The sequence below is a fragment of the Phallusia mammillata genome, chromosome 3 (genome assembly GCF_965637545.1).
Source record: "Phallusia mammillata chromosome 3, kaPhaMamm4.hap1.1, whole genome shotgun sequence".
Lineage (NCBI taxonomy): Eukaryota > Metazoa > Chordata > Ascidiacea > Phlebobranchia > Ascidiidae > Phallusia > Phallusia mammillata.
Window position 1 is genome coordinate 31,072,183 of NC_137254.1, and position 16,463 is coordinate 31,088,645.

Below are 16,463 nucleotides of genomic sequence, written 5' to 3' on the forward strand. Positions count from 1 at the left end.
ATCGTTGTAAGCCATATGGTGGTTGGGTAAAGAATTAAACTTTGTGTTGTCAGCAGGAAGTGTTTCGGTTTGAATTGAGTTCCGTGTGGTGTTTGTGCGTCGAGCAGCGATTTTCCCAACTTTGTCTCGCACTGTTTGAAACTAATGCTTACTGGAGCCAGTTTAGCAAGTTGCATTAGAGTTTGAGTTGAGTTTATTTCGCTTGGTGAAAAAAGTCATAGTGGCACAATCGCACTAAAACAGTTACAAAGCCGGAAAGAGCTGCGCAGCGTTAAAACCAGTGTTTCATACCGGAACGGAACGGAACGTTATACCGGAACGAAATAAATAATTTTTGGCTCAAATACCGGAACGAAATACCGAAATAACAAATATTCAAAATACCGGAACGGAACGAAATACCGTTATTTTTTATTACGGTATTTCGTTCTGGACATTTGACATGTAACAATTGCCAAATATTTTGCGCCGTTAGGCTAAGCTAGGCTATCATAAAAATTGAAGCTCCTACAATTTACATTCGTTTGACCATCATTGACAAATGTTATGTGACGTAACAACTACCGACAATAATTTTTGTGTGGTGCAACTTTCTTTCTTTTTTCGCTTAATAGCTGTAAAGATCACAAAGAAATATTCTTTTGTTAAGACCGAAATACCGAAAAATACCGTTATAAATTTATTTCGGTCAGACCGGAACGAAATGAAAATATCGGTCCAGAACGAAATAACGAAATAAATGATTTGCTCAGAACGAATAACGTTATTTCGGTTCGTTCCGTTCTGGTATGCAACACTGGTTAAAACGTTATTGAGCACATCACAGTAAAGGGCACATTTAGGCTTCATAGCAGTGGCTCTTAACTGGGTTAGTCCTAAGAGCAAAATTTGATATGATTTTGGGGTAAACTTAAGTAGTGAATCTTTTAGGCATGAGGGCCAAAAGCGTGTGTTAAAAAACTTAAGTTTTGTCTTCAAAACCTGGCGAAGAGTAATAAGAGAAAAACTAACATAAAAAAGTGAAAAATAAAAAGTTTTAACCGTGTGTAGCGGCCTCTCTCACTACCGTTATCGTGTGCCTTCATACTACAGCGAACCGGACAGATTGCCTTCTTTCTCTGACTCTCGTCTTATGCGTCGTATTCGCACATTGTGTTACTCTATTACGATGTACCTCGAATAAACACCTCGCTACATTTGGTGACCCCAAGCGTGCAAAAACGTTAGTTTTGCGTTATGACAGAATGCATTTAAAAGCATAAGGGAGACATATAATTACAGAATAGCAGTATGTGGTTCGATGTAAAGTATTCTACAACAGTCTAATCTAAATATTAAGGCTAAGTTATTGCGTGTATGTTTCACGTTTCATGCCAGACGGAAGTTTCAGAAACGAGTAGGGGCTTGCGTTTTTCTCTACTTTGGTTTTATATTTCATTTTCTATTTTGACAAACAAACTTTCGCATCGCTTAAAGATGAGGCAAACCGGTTTAAAGCGCAACAAATGACTAATAACATGAACAAGCTTTCCCACAAAGGTTAGCGCATGTTTGAAATGCTAGTGTGTAAACGGGTGTAACTGATGTGGCCCTTCATATCACTGATGAAGACATGAGCATTTGCCGAAACGTTTGAACAGTTAAGCCTGTCACTTTTTACGTCTATTTGGGCCTTTATGATCGTCACTAAGTCCTAGTAATTTTATGAGAACGTGTTGGTTTTATTTAGCCTCGACTTCGCGCGACAATTAGGCCAATGATCGTTCACCCTAATATTAAAGCCCACTTAGCTTGATTTGTTTTATCTTTATCTACAGGACGACTAACTAACAATACGCGACAATGTTGATGTTCGTTGTAATGTTAAGTGTGTGTTCGGTGTGTTTCGGTATGGAAGGGATCGTCACAACTATCGCCGGGGGAGGGTACCCACACGTTGGTCACGTGGATACATGCACTGATGGACCCTCCTCAGTGGACGGGCCTCTCGCTCAGTCAAGGTAAGAATAAACAAATGGTGGAAATTTTTGTCAAATCATGTTGCGCATGATATACTTAAAAACATGAACTTTTTTTAGATAACTATATAGTAAAACAATTCTTTAAACCATGTTGAGTTCCAGAGATTTCCATAGTGCTGTAGGCTACACTCAGTTACAATGATTGAGTTTTACAGCCGTTTTACCAATTAACGGTTTGCAGGGGAACTCACTAGAAAATACACGGACCAAAGCGGTACAAGTAAACACAACGACGTCTTTCACAACGCTAAAGTCATTTCCATTTGGTGCTTTGATACGTCTTATCTCAGCCAACGTTGCTTCTACACTTTAGAATGGACAACAGTGTTGTCAAAACTATTTTTAAATAAATGTTCTGTGCCTCTTGGTGATACAACACATAGCGACACAATTGCACTAAAACTATACCAAGCCGGAAATAGCTGCGCAACGTTAAAACATTTTGGAGCGCAAAAACATGGATGGCACAATTGGCGGTCTCTAGATATTGCTGGCTAGATGTTGAAAACTACATTCAACCATTTAAAAAGTCATTTTAATCTTCACAATTCGGTTTTTATGTTTTTGTCTTTGTCCCAGGTTTAACTACCCTTGGGGAATCACCTTTGACAGCGAAAGCGGTTCGCTCTTTGTCGCCGATTGTGGTTGCCCTGAAGTAACCGGTAGCAACGACAGAATAAGGAAAATTGACCTCCATACTGATGTCGTCACAACACTTGCTGGATCCAAGCAGGGGTAAGTTAAATCCAATGAGAGCATTTCATCGGAGTTGTAAAAAAATCGGAGCCCGAACCCGAGTCGTTTTTGAGAAGACCGTTTAGGCCCGAAAGTTTGATTGACAAGTCTATATACATTGAAGCCCCAGGAAAGACCAAGACAATAAACGCAACAAACATTTATTGGCAATTGGTCTTGAACAAGGCTGTTTTAGGACTGTTTGACATAAGGCCAGGTCCAGCAACTAGCTACTTAGCTAGTTAAATTTATATATATGTATTAACTGGTTATATAACTGGTTAATGTCAAACCCAAGTAAAGTGGCGATTAAATTGGGCTAAAATTTAGAAATAGTCAAATCGTCACTGCCGGGGTCCTTTAACGAACTTTTTTGTGTATCTTGTGGTGTAGATAGTTTGGATACAAAACTGACCAAAAACATGCAAAATGTAAACGCTTTAAGCTGTTGCTGCAAGGCTTAATATCAAATTTATGTATAAAGGTCTCTATAGAGCTCTTCTGGCAATTGAATTTTTGTACCAACGTTTCGGAGTATAAAAGAAATGTCTCTTTTCCTTTGTTTATCGTGCACTGTACTGGTCGCATTCAGTGTTATTTGCCCTGATGAAGGCGACCTGCTTAGGACGTCGAAACGTCGGAATAAAAATACATTTGCCAGAAAAGCTCTGTAAGGTTGATGAAAACGCTTTGTTCCAGAACATCATCATTAAATAATATAAAAATTAACTTTTGCATTCGGAAATACTTAGTTACAAAGACGGCATCGGGACAGCGGCAAATTTCTTCCACTCCGCTGGAATGGCGATCAACCGACAAGGGGATGTGCTCTATATCGCCGACAGTGGCAACAATGTAATCAGGAGCTTGGACCTTTCGACCAATCGGGCATCGACGTTTGCTGGTGATACCACGTGTGGTTTTGTTGATGGCGCAATTGAAAAAGCTAGGTAAGAAAACTTCCCGTTTCGCTCAGACAAACTTAAGGACATTGAAACGCATGCGCTTTTTGGCCTTTTGCGTTTGTCCGACTATGCAAAATGTCGTTTTTACGTCCAAGTTCAAAATGGCCATAGAAACGAAGTAAATGATTCCGCCGTCAAACTGCCTGTTTTAATGCAAAGTCCGTTTAGTTAAACCTATCGGGTACCACTGGATTGGAGCAATGCCGCCTAATTTTTTTGCTCAGGGAAACATAAGCGACCGATATGGGATTAGAACCCGCAACCTTCTGAACATTGGGCGGTTACATCAACTTTTCTTTGTTCACCGGTAAATGTAAACAAACCATTTGACGTTTCGACGTCCTATACGGGGCGTCTTCATCAGGGTATTGTCAGCTACCTAACACAGTCGTTCTTATATCACCAAAAGAGTGAACACGAGAAAGACACTGGCGCAAAAACGGCGATAAAACGTAGATTGCACTGAACCCTGTGGTTTTCAAAGGTGCTCCGTGAAAGATCGCCATGTGTTCCGCAAGAAATTAGTAGTTTGACTAGTCCATGGGGGTACATAGCTATTCTTTTAAGAAAGTATTTTTCCACTTTCAACAGTTTTAATGTCCTGTTGCGATTTGCGTCATTTATTTTTGTGTAATAGTAAGATTGTAATTGCGTTGGTGTTCCGCAAGATTATTTTGGTGCATGAAGTGTTCCGCGGCTCAAAAAAGGTTGAAGAACACTGGACTAACCACTCTGCCATCTTGGCGGTTTTAATGTCCGTTTTTAGATTTTGCAACCCACAAGCGTTGAAGTTCGTCCCTTCGAAGCAAATCCTCTACGTAGCGGACACAGACAATCACGCTATCAGGCTCATTTCTCTAAGCGGAATAAAATCAACAAAAACGGTCACCGGTGGACCGCAGCAGAAAGGGTTCAAGGACGGGTCACTCGCTACAGCGAAGTGGCAACATCCTACCTCAATGGCTTATGACGAAATCGATGACGTCATGTACGTTTCGGACCACTACAACCACGCGTTACGCTTGATTGATTTCAAGACGGGCGACGTGTCTACGTTGCTTGGAAACGGCGTAGCAACGTCTGTCCGACAGAGGGCGCTAAACCACAAGTAAGTTTGTCCGCGAGATGGCGCTAATGCACCAGTAAGTGATTTAAAGTGGATGTTTTCGTGGACTTAGAGAAACGGGGTTGGACATAAAACAGATATGAATACACTGTTGCTGCCAGGCATAATATATCAACAAAATTTCAGCTCTTCCGGCAGTTTTTTTATTTCTAATATGCCAACGTTTCGATGTCCCATACGAAACACCTTCATCAGGGTAATGACATAAATTGCAAACACAAGTATTTATAAAGCGAAAAGGACGGCGAAACGTTGGCATATTAGAAATAAAAAAACTGCCGGAAGAGCTGAAATTTTGTTGATAAAACAAATATTTCACGTAACTTGGACGCATGGCAAAAACAAGTGTTTAATACAATTTAGTTTAAGTGCCGCCCCTTAGACTGTTAATAACATCAAGTTTATAGATCCATTCTCGCAATTGTATTTTTATTCTGACGTTTTGACCTTTTATACAGGTCGCCTTCATCAGGGCAACTAACACTGAATTATGCCTGGCGGCAACAGCTTATAGTCTATACTGTTACAAATATATAAAGAAAATATCTAGGGACATATAATGCGAACTATTGTCACTTTAACAGCGTGCATGGGTTGGACTTTAAACCTGCCCTGCGATGTTGTTGCTGACTAACATTTTTTCAAGTTGATTTTTGATTTTCTATTATTTGCACTTGCACTATAATCAACAACTACTTTTAGATCGCCATTGGGTGGCGCTCTTTACTACCCGGAAGGTCTAGCTTTGGACAGAGACAACCAGGTTCTTTACATCGTCGAATTCGGCAACAACTGTGTTAGTATGTATTCCTTACGCGACCGCACCCTGCGCATTTTGGCCGGCGGAACCAGTTATGGAACACGCGACGCGATAGGGGCCGACGCCCAATTCTACCACCCGACAAATATGGACTTCGATAGCGTCAATAAGGTACTTTACGTCACTGACCAGTACAACCACCGCGTGAGGGCGGTGTCGAGCCTCGGAAGCCAACAGCTGGCGAGTTCTAATCAAATGAAAATGCAGCATTTGGTGAAAGTCGATGCCTATCGCGATTTGATTGTTCATAACCGCTCGACCGTGGCAGCGTTTGTGTACGTCATAATCGTTGCATTGTTGTGTGGAGTATTGTTCTGCACCCGTCGGAGGTGGATGGCTTTCATCAAAGTGAAGTACGCCATTTACAACAAGCAATATCAATCAAGGCTTTAGAACTTTGTCATTTGTAATTGTTATGTTCTTGTTTGTTTAAGTGTTGTCGTATGTGTTGTGCTGTTGGATGGACTTTTGCGGTACGGAAGTAATAACAATCTTTAACACTGAAAATCGTTACCTTAAAGCAGTGGTCCCAGACCTTTTTCAGAGAACTCCTCGCGCAACAGTTCAGCATTTCCATTCCTTCCTAATATACTACATCGTAGAAGCTAAACCATAGAAAGAGCATTCAAAACTGGGTATCTTATCAACTTCACAGGTTATATTTCTAAAGCTGAAGAGTCTATTAACAAATCACACGTAAAAATTAAAGTAAAATTCCAGCCCAAGTTTTGAAACTCCTCCCCTGTTGGTAAACGCTGCATTGGTTCTTGACCTTTGTGTTGTCGCAACCCCAATTAAGTTAAGAACTCCTTCCCTAAAGAATGACAAACACTGTACTTTCTTTACCTGCTTAATTGTTGCATGTTGATATGCCTGAGCAAAATTGTAAAACAATTTGTGCCTATTTTTGTGTATGATGCATGCTTTTCAAAAGGGCCTATGTGCAAAATAAACAAAAGGAAAAGGATTCGATTAAAAAACAGTTCATCCAAAATTGTTTCGGATTTTGTTATTTTGTAATTGAAGCTTAAAACTATTATCAAAATAACTTAATTTTCCTGTTTTTTTTCCAATTAAAGTCTTTTAAAAGTGTGCGTTGGCAAAGTTTCAGCAATCGAAAACAAATTACGATTTCTATTGCTTCCTGAGCGGGATTTTAGGTGACGTGAGCACACAATCAGCAAAATCTAGCAACATCAATATTGGGGTAGAGCTACTAACACGATACGTTACGCCTGATCCAAAAGTGCTTAATTTTCAAAACGGTATATCTAAAAAACTGCTAACGGTTAGGGCTATTAGGGTTGGGGTAAGGTATTAGCACTTAAAATTCAACAAAACTAACCCAAAAAATTAGTTACTAATGTAAAAATTTTATGTAAATATTTCCCAACCCATTTATAGCCGCTAAATAAATAATTCAGCTCTTTACGCCACCTATCGAAAATTAAACACTTTTGGATCAGGAGAAACGTACCGTGTTAGTAGCTCTACCCAATATTGGGGGTGACACTAAAACGCTGAATGGGCGGGACGGGCGGGATGGGCGGAATGGAGGGCGGGACGTCGCGGGAGACCAGTCTGCAGAACATGGCAGTTCCCGACGAGATCTCGTGCGTGCAGGACCTACATGTCCCGCGTGCGCGCGTGCACGACCCGTAAGTTCGCGTGCAAGACCAATTTCAGCAGGCGCAAAGCAAATAAAAGAGGTCAATACAGCCCAATTAAATGCCTTTGGTGCAAAATTTTCGCGTGCAAACCCCAAAACTTGGCGTGCAAAAATTTTGTTTCAAAAAAAACTCGCGCGTGCAGCTGCCACACTCTGCAGACTGGGCGGGAGATGGCGGGACGTCGTGAAAACCGCTAAATATCGGGTTAAATTGCTGACGGTTGGAGCTATTAAGGTTGGGATAAGGTTTTATAATAGAAAATCATTAAAAAAAATTCCGCCGAACACTACATTCCGCGCCCGAAACGTCCCGCCATAGCATTTTTGCCTAATGTCAGGAAATAGTTGAATAAGTTTTAGGCAGGGACATTTTTTGATTCATATACTATTATAAAACCTCAACCCAACCCTAATAGCACTAACCGTCAGCAATTTACCCGATATTGAGCGGTTTCCGCGACGTCCCGCCCATTCAGCGTTTTAGTGTCACCCCCCAATATTGGAACCTAGTCCTTATGTAAAGTCGTACAGTGTGATGAAACGTTAATTAGTCTTGTGTAAAAACGCCGCCTAAGAATTTCCTGCTTAATAGACTTGTTTTGTCTCCGACAGCCTGTAAACTGCAGGTAGTGTAATTGAGTTACAGAATTTACAAGGGTTTGACCAAGATGCTAGGATTTCTGGTGTTGTTCGTCCTGCATTGAACTGATTCCTGCAATAAGTTATATTCAACATGAACAAGCAGGTATGTTTTTTATTAGTTCAAGTGACTTATAACCTAATTAAGTTTGGAAAAACAAATCAATCAAAAACAGCGGTTTCAAATGCTGCTATTTTTTAGCTCATCAAAACCTCGTTGAGCTTCCTGCCTTAATTCCCAAGCAATTTGACGAAAATGTTGCAATGTTCAAGTACTTTGTTGTTTCCCCCTTAGCCTGTATAAAAGCTGCATTCAGCAGTTAAATTTACAATCGGTTCTTTGTCGTCATAATCTGTTGTTCTGTGACGAAACAATCAGAAAATATGAAGATTCTTTGTCTTATCATTTTGGTGGTGATTTGTGGTAAGTTAACTAAAGCAGTTCGTTTTGCTGTTAAGCTTTTGTTTTTTTTATGTTTTGAAACTGTTCTTTTTGTATAACACAGAAAACCTTACGTTATTATTATTGCCAGAATCTTTATTTAGCCGGTATTAAAATTAGGAAAATTGTTTATTAGATGGATAGGATTACCTTATACCACCTAAATAAGTAACTGAAAATTGTTAATTTAGCATATTGATTAATTATGTTGCTCTGCTAGGAAATTTTTTGAAGTTAACTTTAATAAATTTTACCTATTTGTTACATTTAACACACTTTTTAACAAATAGCCCCATTTTCAAAATAATGCATGTCGCTTTTTCGTCTATTAGGGCCGTTATTTTCACCATTAAACTTATTGACAGATCCGTACATATTGTCCCAAGACCCCATTTTGTACCAGCAGTTAAAAAAGTTTTAAACAAAATTTCCCTTTGTTTTGCAGAAACTTCATCCGCTTTTCGATGGTGTTGCAAATCAAATGCAGAGTTCAGAAAATGTGAAGCGTTTAGTTCACGGGTCGACCCTAGTGGAAACCATATCTTCAAATTTGACTGTGTAGAAGCAGACTCGACGGCAGCTTGCGTTGATATGATACGGGTAATAAAAGCTTTTTTTAAATTATGCCTAGAACAGTGGTTCTCAACCTTTTTTACTATGCGACCCCCATTAGAGATTTTATAACACCATGCGACCCCTTTACTCTACGTGGCTGCATTAGTTCGGCATTTTGCTGTTCTCCGGAAAACCCTTAAAATTGTGTTTGTGGCTCATTTTCACTAACCATTTCACTATTTTTTTTTATGTTAAGAAAAGCCAAAAAACGTAATTATAGAAGTATACAATCGTAAATATTGTTGCGCCCGTTGTAAAGAAAAACGGTCGTTTGGGTTACTATGCTAAACAGAAGTCACAGGGAAAGTTTTTGTAATAAAATCATTCCGAGTTGGGTTGCGTCTTCGCGACCCCCTCAAATGTGCTTGGCGACCTCCAGGTTGAGAAACACTGTTCTAGAAGTATACGTTACACCGACTTTATTAATTTACTGCTATAAAATAAGGTTTAATGGTGAAAATATCGGCCCAAATAGACGTAAAAAGGCGACATGCTTTATTGTTCAAACGTTTCGGCAAATGCTCATGCCAATATCAGTGATATGAAGGCCACATCAGTTACACCTGTTTATATACACTTGAGTCACGTAAAAGATTGCTAAAAAGGTGCAAAAAAGCGTCGCGTAAAACGATAGATAAAAAGTTGCGCAGCAGTGACCGATTTGAGGTTGTAGCGAGGTGTAAGCCACTTGCAAAATATGTTTCCTACCAAATAAGAATAAGTTTTGTTGTAATTTTAGGATGGTTCTGCTGAAGTTATTGATTTGGACGGCGGTGACATATTTTTGCACAAAGATGACATCACTGTCGTAGCAGCAGAGGATTCTGGTGAAGGAGGTTGGTAATGTTTGTGACGCAACAATTAAATTAGAATTGTTTATTTATCATTTTAAATGTGAGTATATAAGCTAGCATAACTTTATAGAGCTATTTTGGCAATTGTATTTTTGTTCCGACATTTCGACGTCCTACACAGGTCGGCTTCCTCAGGGTAAGTCACACTAAATTAAAAAATACAATTGCCAGAAGAGCTCGTTAAGGCTGAAAAGGGTATGTTGTGCAGTAAATCTTATTATAATTGGGCATTATGTGATAAGCCACCAATCGTATCATCTAAAATTCGGCCGGCGGATCAAAAAAGTTAGGGAACCACTGAATTCAGCCGTTATTCTTTACATTACCAACCAATGGTTAGGTAAAACCAATTGTGTAAGGAGTACTTATTGTGTTTCAGACGCCAGTTATTACGCAGTGGCGGTTGTCAAGGCAACGGCCAGGCCTGATTTGAACCTGTACAATTTGGCGGGAGCGACCACGTGTCATACAGGGGTGGGAAAGACGTCTGGATGGAACATGCCATTAGGATGGATGCTCAGACAAGGCGGTGACCCCAGTAAGTAAACAGTATGACTGTAAAAAAACAAGAATTCAAACACTGTCCAAAAATAGGTGCAAAGAAACCATAAAAATTTTAAAACAATAGACAAGTTTAGCTCTTTCGCTAATAAATAAAAAACAACACTTTTAATACTTCCCTATAATAATTCGTTTCGTCAGTCGTCATCATTAAATAGTTAAATACTGATTTGCTATTCAGCAAGAGAATGAATTCTCACCTAATAGGCACAAAACAATTGCTAAAGTTGATGTATGGTCAAACGGCCATGGCCCCATAAATTCTTTGTACGTTAAAATTCTATGATTTTTGGCTTCTCGCAAAAGTTTTATTGCGATAAAATAATGTTTAACTTTAAGCTAAGTTTTGGTTTTTCGTAAAACGGTATTTAAAATGCATACAAACTTGTCTACAATTACATGCTTTTTTCCCACTAAAAATCATTAGCGATGTACGTGTGTGGACCAATGTATTTTGCACATTTTTGTTCAATCAACAGACGCAAGTAACCATGGTTTCCCGTTTAACCGATTTCGCCTTAACTTTCGACTTTGCTATTGGCACAAATATTTCCGCCAGGTGCATTGTGACGTAAGCACTGCACACAATTGCAGCAATTGTTCAATCTCTTGCACACGCCAAGGCCGAGTGTCAGGTCATGCTGGTTTATTTTAACTCAAACTCAATCCCGACCCGACTTACAACTCTATATAGCGCACTACTTAATTTCTTTCTTCATGAATTTTGCAGCGACATTTGCGGCAAGTTGTGCACCAGGAGCCGACAGTGACGAGTACAGACGCCACCTACCTGATGGCAACCCGGCTAAGTGGTGCATGCTGTGTATTGGAGACAACCAACGCATTCGCCGACACAAGTGCGAAAGAGACAATGACGAACTCTACTATGGATACAAAGGAGCTTTCCGGTAAGAAATAAAAAAAATAAATAAAAAATCCGATTCAATAGGGATGGGTCGAGCCGAGCCAGAACCCGAGTACTCGGTACCGAGCATCGCTGTTTTTGATGCTCGATGCTCGGCCGAGCATTTGCACAACTGATCATTAAAGTCTGCAGCGCATAGCTATGTTTATGCCCTGCTAACATATGAAAAAAGCCTTAGATGGTGTAAAACGCGGACTTCTTGGCCCCGTACAGATGCTTTGTGCTCGACCAAACAGAACATTTGCAGTTTTGGCCATTCCTTACTATTTAACGATTTCTATTTGAGTATTTTTTTAACGCACAAATCTTGCAGTACAAGATACTTTGGAATACCTCTAAACCTGCGAAAATCAAAGTGGCTGATCGGCATGAGATAATATCTTTTTAAGGAACTGTTGTTTAGGTCGTTTCAATCAGTGTAATAATAACCTAAATATGACGTTGAAACGTCGTTTAAACCAGTGGTCTTCAACCTGTGGGTCGCGACCCCAAGTGGGGTCGCCTAAACTTTTTCTGGGGTCGCTATAAATTTAATTTATTGGCGTTAAATTATCACCAAAAAATAATGGATTTTTTTAGTTCGCAACCTTTGCTAAAGTACAGCTTGGTACCTCGTGTCACAATCTAATCATTGTGATGCAACAATCCATATAAAACACAACTTGTTCAACCCATTGTTACGTGATAGAGCCCCATAAAAGACATATTGTGTCCAAAATAATACAGCGGGTTCAGGGAAAAATACATAAATTTACTGATTTCTGTCAACTGGTGAGCTTTAACGCGAATTAGGTTGGCCAAATTAAATAAAACTTATGGGTTTTATCATTTGAGCGCGACACTGCACACTGAATGCTAAGATTTAAAGTCTACTTGAAAATTGGGCGGACATATTTACACTCGGCATTCCTTGAAACATTTTTCCACTACCGGAAAAAATGGGGTCGCATGTAAACACTGATTTAATTTTCCTTTAAATTGGGGTCGCCTTTAAAAAAGGTTGAAGACCACTGGTTTAAACAACACATTAGCCAGAAGAGCTCAATGTTTCTTAACCTTTTTTTTGCTCTCGTACCCTTTGAGCTTTCATAAAATTGTCTCGTACCCCCTGTCTACAATGGCCGACGGATGTAAATAGAATTGTAATAATAGGAATTAAACTCAGTGTGTTTATAACTTGGGTGTTGAATGCATGCATGAAAATAGCCCGTTCTAGATGTCATACCCCCTGCTTTGATACATGTCGTACCCCCTGCTTAGATGCTTCGTACCCCCAAGGGGTGCACGTACCCCTGGTTAAGAACCACTGATTTAGTTTATACATTGTTTCTGACTGCAACAGTTTATATTTCTTATTTGTTTATTGTTTGTTACAGTTGCATGAAAGACAACGCCGGCGAGATAGCGTTTATCAAACACGCCACTGTTCTGGAAGCAGAAGACATTGACGCCTACGAGCTGCTGTGCCCTGAAAAACCCTACCGGTATGTTTAAATACGTAGACACCAGTGGTGGAATTCAGCCGGTTCGCACCGGTTATATATAATCGTCTCACGAAATTTTATGAGATCAGCGAACCGGTTAGCATTACTGGTTACTGTCAATGTACTTTTTGTAACAGGACCGGCTGAAAAGTATGACTTTTGTAACAGGACCGGCTGAAAAATATGACTTTTTTGATAGAGCCGGCTGACAAAAAATTTGAATCCCACCACTGATAATTTTAGCTTTTCACCCCGCCAAAGGTGATATAAGTGCCCAGAAAACATCTGTAAATGTAAACGTGAACATAACTGATGATGCTGTTATAGCAAGATATAAGTTGTATATCATACAATTTTAAAGATTTGTTTTCATAAACTTCAATAAACGAACATAAGTTTCATGATAGTTTTTTTACATCAAGCAACGAGCTGGGTGCTTCTTGTTTTAAATTTGAAGTAAAAGTATTGTGATGTCACACACCTGATTGTTGCAGCCGCCATCCGTCACAATGGAGGAACTGTAGCATCGGACGTGTACCTTCACATGCTGTTGTAATGAACAAGTTGGTTACTGAAGAAGATGCCACTCATGTATTTGAAGTGCTTAATACGGCTCAGGTAAACGCTATTTAATGATTGAATTTGAATAGACTACTCTAACGCAAGAAATATTGGCAAGCAAGGCACCTGGTTTGGCCTCAATTTAGGACTAATAAATCATTATGCGAAATAGGAAAATAATTAGGACATCAAGGGTTAGGATTCAGCCAATAGCTTATCATAGCTGTTTTCAAGTGTTGTGGTATTTAACGTATATACTGCATACCCAAGTGTATACTGCACCACAACTAGGGCATATACAATGAACAAATACACATTGGGTTATTACGTCAGTTTGGGATTGTTGTGTCAGTGTTGCGAATTATGAAGCATTAAGTAATGAAAATAGTTATGAAGCAATTGGCACATACAAATGTCTGAAATTTCTACTAGAGCAGTGGTTCTTAACCGGTGGGAAATTTCCCACTAGTGGGAAAATTAATGTTTTTGGAGGGAAATTATGTAAGCTTGAAAAGAGCAAACTCGGGCTCGATGGTCGAATCCGGCTTTGAATTAACCGTTAAAAGTTACTTTACTAAAAAAATTCTGTAACAACATATAAGATTGATTTAAGCAAGGTTTACAAGACACATACAAATCCAAAGGCCGTTCGTTACAACACAGACAAGACTAAAACCATCAATGACTTTACGCGAATGAAAGCCTCCCTTTTTGATGATTGTGATACAATAAATGACTAATGCAAGCAGAGCAGACTCTTCAGTATTCCAAAAAGTTTATTCTCTCACAGAAGCACTATTTAAACCAGTGGTTCCCAAACTTTCATGGACCATGGCCACCTTAAAGTACTTTTTGGCCTCAAGGCCTCCTTCAAGTTACCATGTAGGACCTGTGGCCCCCTTAAAATGTAGATAGCAATCTCGCGTTGGAATGCGGTATTAATTTTGGCCTTAAACAGGTCTACTAGAGTAAATGAGCGTGGTAAACCTCACTATAAACAAATAGTATGTGAAATAGTCGATTAAATTCGGGAATAAAGTTAAAGTGAAAAAGACTTTTAGTGGGTGTTTCTTGTGAATCTATGCCCGTGGCCACCCGGAACACAGCTCATGGCCCCCCTGGGTGGTTGGGAACCACTGATTTAAACTAAATAAGATTGCAGTATACCTTTAGGGTCCAGACCAAAGCGCTCCACAAAATTATTTCATTTAAAGAATATTTTTTCTGTTAACGTAGGGCACAAAACATGATTATAAAAATAACAGAGGGGGGAAATTCGAAGTTAGTGATCGACTTAAGTGGGAAACCACACCGAAAAGGTTAAGAACCACTGTACTAGAGACAGCAATCAGGAGTGAATAGCCCATAGTGCGTTTCATCTGGTTAGCTGGTCCCTGCTCACAGCACATAAAGATTCATTTGTGTTTAAACTCCTTCTGTGAACTTGGTGGTATTCTGTGATTTTGAGTGTTACCAATATCCGTAACTGCTCAAATTTTTATGCCCTAAAGATCCAAGGCAACTCACTGTTTGCAACCTAATAACTTGTTGTAGAAGTGATTCTGTAAGAAAAGATAACTTTTCGATATCCAGCTAACCATCAAATGAATATTTTTTTAGCAAACTTTCAACGACTTTACAACCTATGGTGGGAAGAACCTGCTTTGGGGTTCAAAGACAACTAGATTCCTGAAAAGGGAACGAATGCACCCAGTAACATTTCTGGGAATGGATTATTATTGCAACACATACGCTTTACAACACGGTAGAGCCGCTCCCAACTGCTAATGTTGTATTTGATTATGAATAAACCAAAGCATTCTCATTGAACATGTACATTATTTCATATGTGCCAATAAACAGTTGAAACTTAAAGTTTTTTTGTTTATTATTGTGTTTTGAAGCAAAGTATACAGTCTGTAGGATACGAAAAATAGACTAAAAAGCTTTTTCGAGCATGTTTAAAAACACCCACAAAATAGTTACTACATGTTTAATAAACAAGTTTTAGGCACATTTTGAAAATAATTTGTATAATTGAGACAATTATTTCAGGCAAGGAAATATTTTAGACAGCGCGTTAAATTCTGCTGTTAAAACCTTAATTGCCACATAAGTTGTGAAAAGCATAATTTTGAGGCTAAGTTTTGGGCGTAATTGGATTTTTGTCATATTTGTGCTTTTAAGCTAACTTTACGGTACAACTGAAAAAAACACTATTTCAAGACTTCTTTTAAGGAGTTTTCAACCGATTTTACACGTTTTAGTAGTGTCAATTTATTTTGTAGTTCAAAGACAACCAATTTTAAGTTGTTTTTTTCTATATTTCGCACAAGTAACTTCTAACAACCACAACATACCACTATTTGCTTAGTAAACATGTTTGAGGCTAATATGACGTCATATTCGATAACAAAGGATAGTTGAAAAAACGTGGTTTTAGCGAAGGTATCAAGTGCAAGACAAGAAGCTGTTGATAAAATGGTTAAATGATTCAGTTAATAAAAAACTTATAACTGGACAATAATGTTTTGAACGTGTTTTACTATTAAAGCTAGATATATGTTTTTGCAGGCATTTTCCACTTAATTTTCCAAACGCCGCGTCAAAAAACAAATTTCCAAAGATCTTATCGGGTATTGCCATTTTTTTTGTTTGATTACCGTTGATGTTAATTATGTTGTTGAAACTTGCGAATTCAGACTACTTTTTTGGCTTATTTCATTGCAAACAATAATATTAATTCCTAATAATAGTCAGTGTTTAAGCACAATTTACACTTGACAAATTTAATGTGATATTAGATACTGGTTTGAGAGCCATTTTTGAAAGCAGTCAATTTGTAAAGATGCTGTAGGGCCTGGAAAATTTTACTTTTTAGCTTTAGGGAGGAATTTTGCTTGAAGCGTGATTAGAAAGACGCACATTTTCGGGCGTAATTGGTTCTGCCGCATTTTTGCTTTCAGCCTAATTTTACAGTACAGCTGGCAGCCTTATTGTGACAAAAACAATTGTTATATTTGCTATGTACGTCAACAGCATATTG

The 16,463-nt window shown here is 38.8% G+C and overlaps 3 protein-coding genes across 3 annotated transcripts in view; 2 read left to right on the forward strand and 1 right to left on the reverse strand.

Moving 5' to 3' along the window:
- The window catches only part of LOC145220532 (uncharacterized), a 60,839-nt gene that overhangs the window by 15,703 nt on the left and 28,673 nt on the right, over positions 1 to 16,463 (reverse strand). The window lies entirely within an intron of this gene.
- Positions 1,822 to 6,634, forward strand: LOC145220533 (NHL repeat-containing protein 2-like). The gene is made up of 5 exons (XM_080087748.1): positions 1,822 to 2,000; positions 2,601 to 2,756; positions 3,509 to 3,706; positions 4,488 to 4,829; positions 5,550 to 6,634. The coding sequence occupies exons 1-5, from the start codon at positions 1,843 to 1,845 to the stop codon at positions 6,058 to 6,060; spliced, it is 1,365 nt and encodes a 454-aa protein (XP_079943874.1). The 5' UTR covers positions 1,822 to 1,842; the 3' UTR covers positions 6,061 to 6,634.
- LOC145220534 (serotransferrin-like) lies at positions 8,871 to 15,292 on the forward strand. Its single transcript, XM_080087749.1, has 7 exons — positions 8,871 to 9,017; positions 9,772 to 9,868; positions 10,266 to 10,424; positions 11,178 to 11,355; positions 12,749 to 12,856; positions 13,351 to 13,474; positions 15,038 to 15,292. The coding sequence occupies exons 1-7, from the start codon at positions 9,009 to 9,011 to the stop codon at positions 15,203 to 15,205; spliced, it is 843 nt and encodes a 280-aa protein (XP_079943875.1). The 5' UTR covers positions 8,871 to 9,008; the 3' UTR covers positions 15,206 to 15,292.

Bases quoted from the DNA above. Each gene is read 5' to 3' on its own strand.
- LOC145220533 (XM_080087748.1), top strand. From the start codon at position 1,843: ATGTTGATGTTCGTTGTAATGTTAAGTGTGTGTTCGGTGTGTTTCGGT. The intron at 3,707-4,487 runs GTAAGAAAACTT...GTCCGTTTTTAG, and splicing joins GGCGCAATTGAAAAAGCTAG to ATTTTGCAACCCACAAGCGT. The intron at 4,830-5,549 runs GTAAGTTTGTCC...AACTACTTTTAG, and splicing joins CAGAGGGCGCTAAACCACAA to ATCGCCATTGGGTGGCGCTC.
- LOC145220534 (XM_080087749.1), top strand. The intron at 11,356-12,748 runs GTAAGAAATAAA...TGTTTGTTACAG, and splicing joins GGATACAAAGGAGCTTTCCG to TTGCATGAAAGACAACGCCG. The intron at 13,475-15,037 runs GTAAACGCTATT...ATATTTTTTTAG, and splicing joins AAGTGCTTAATACGGCTCAG to CAAACTTTCAACGACTTTAC.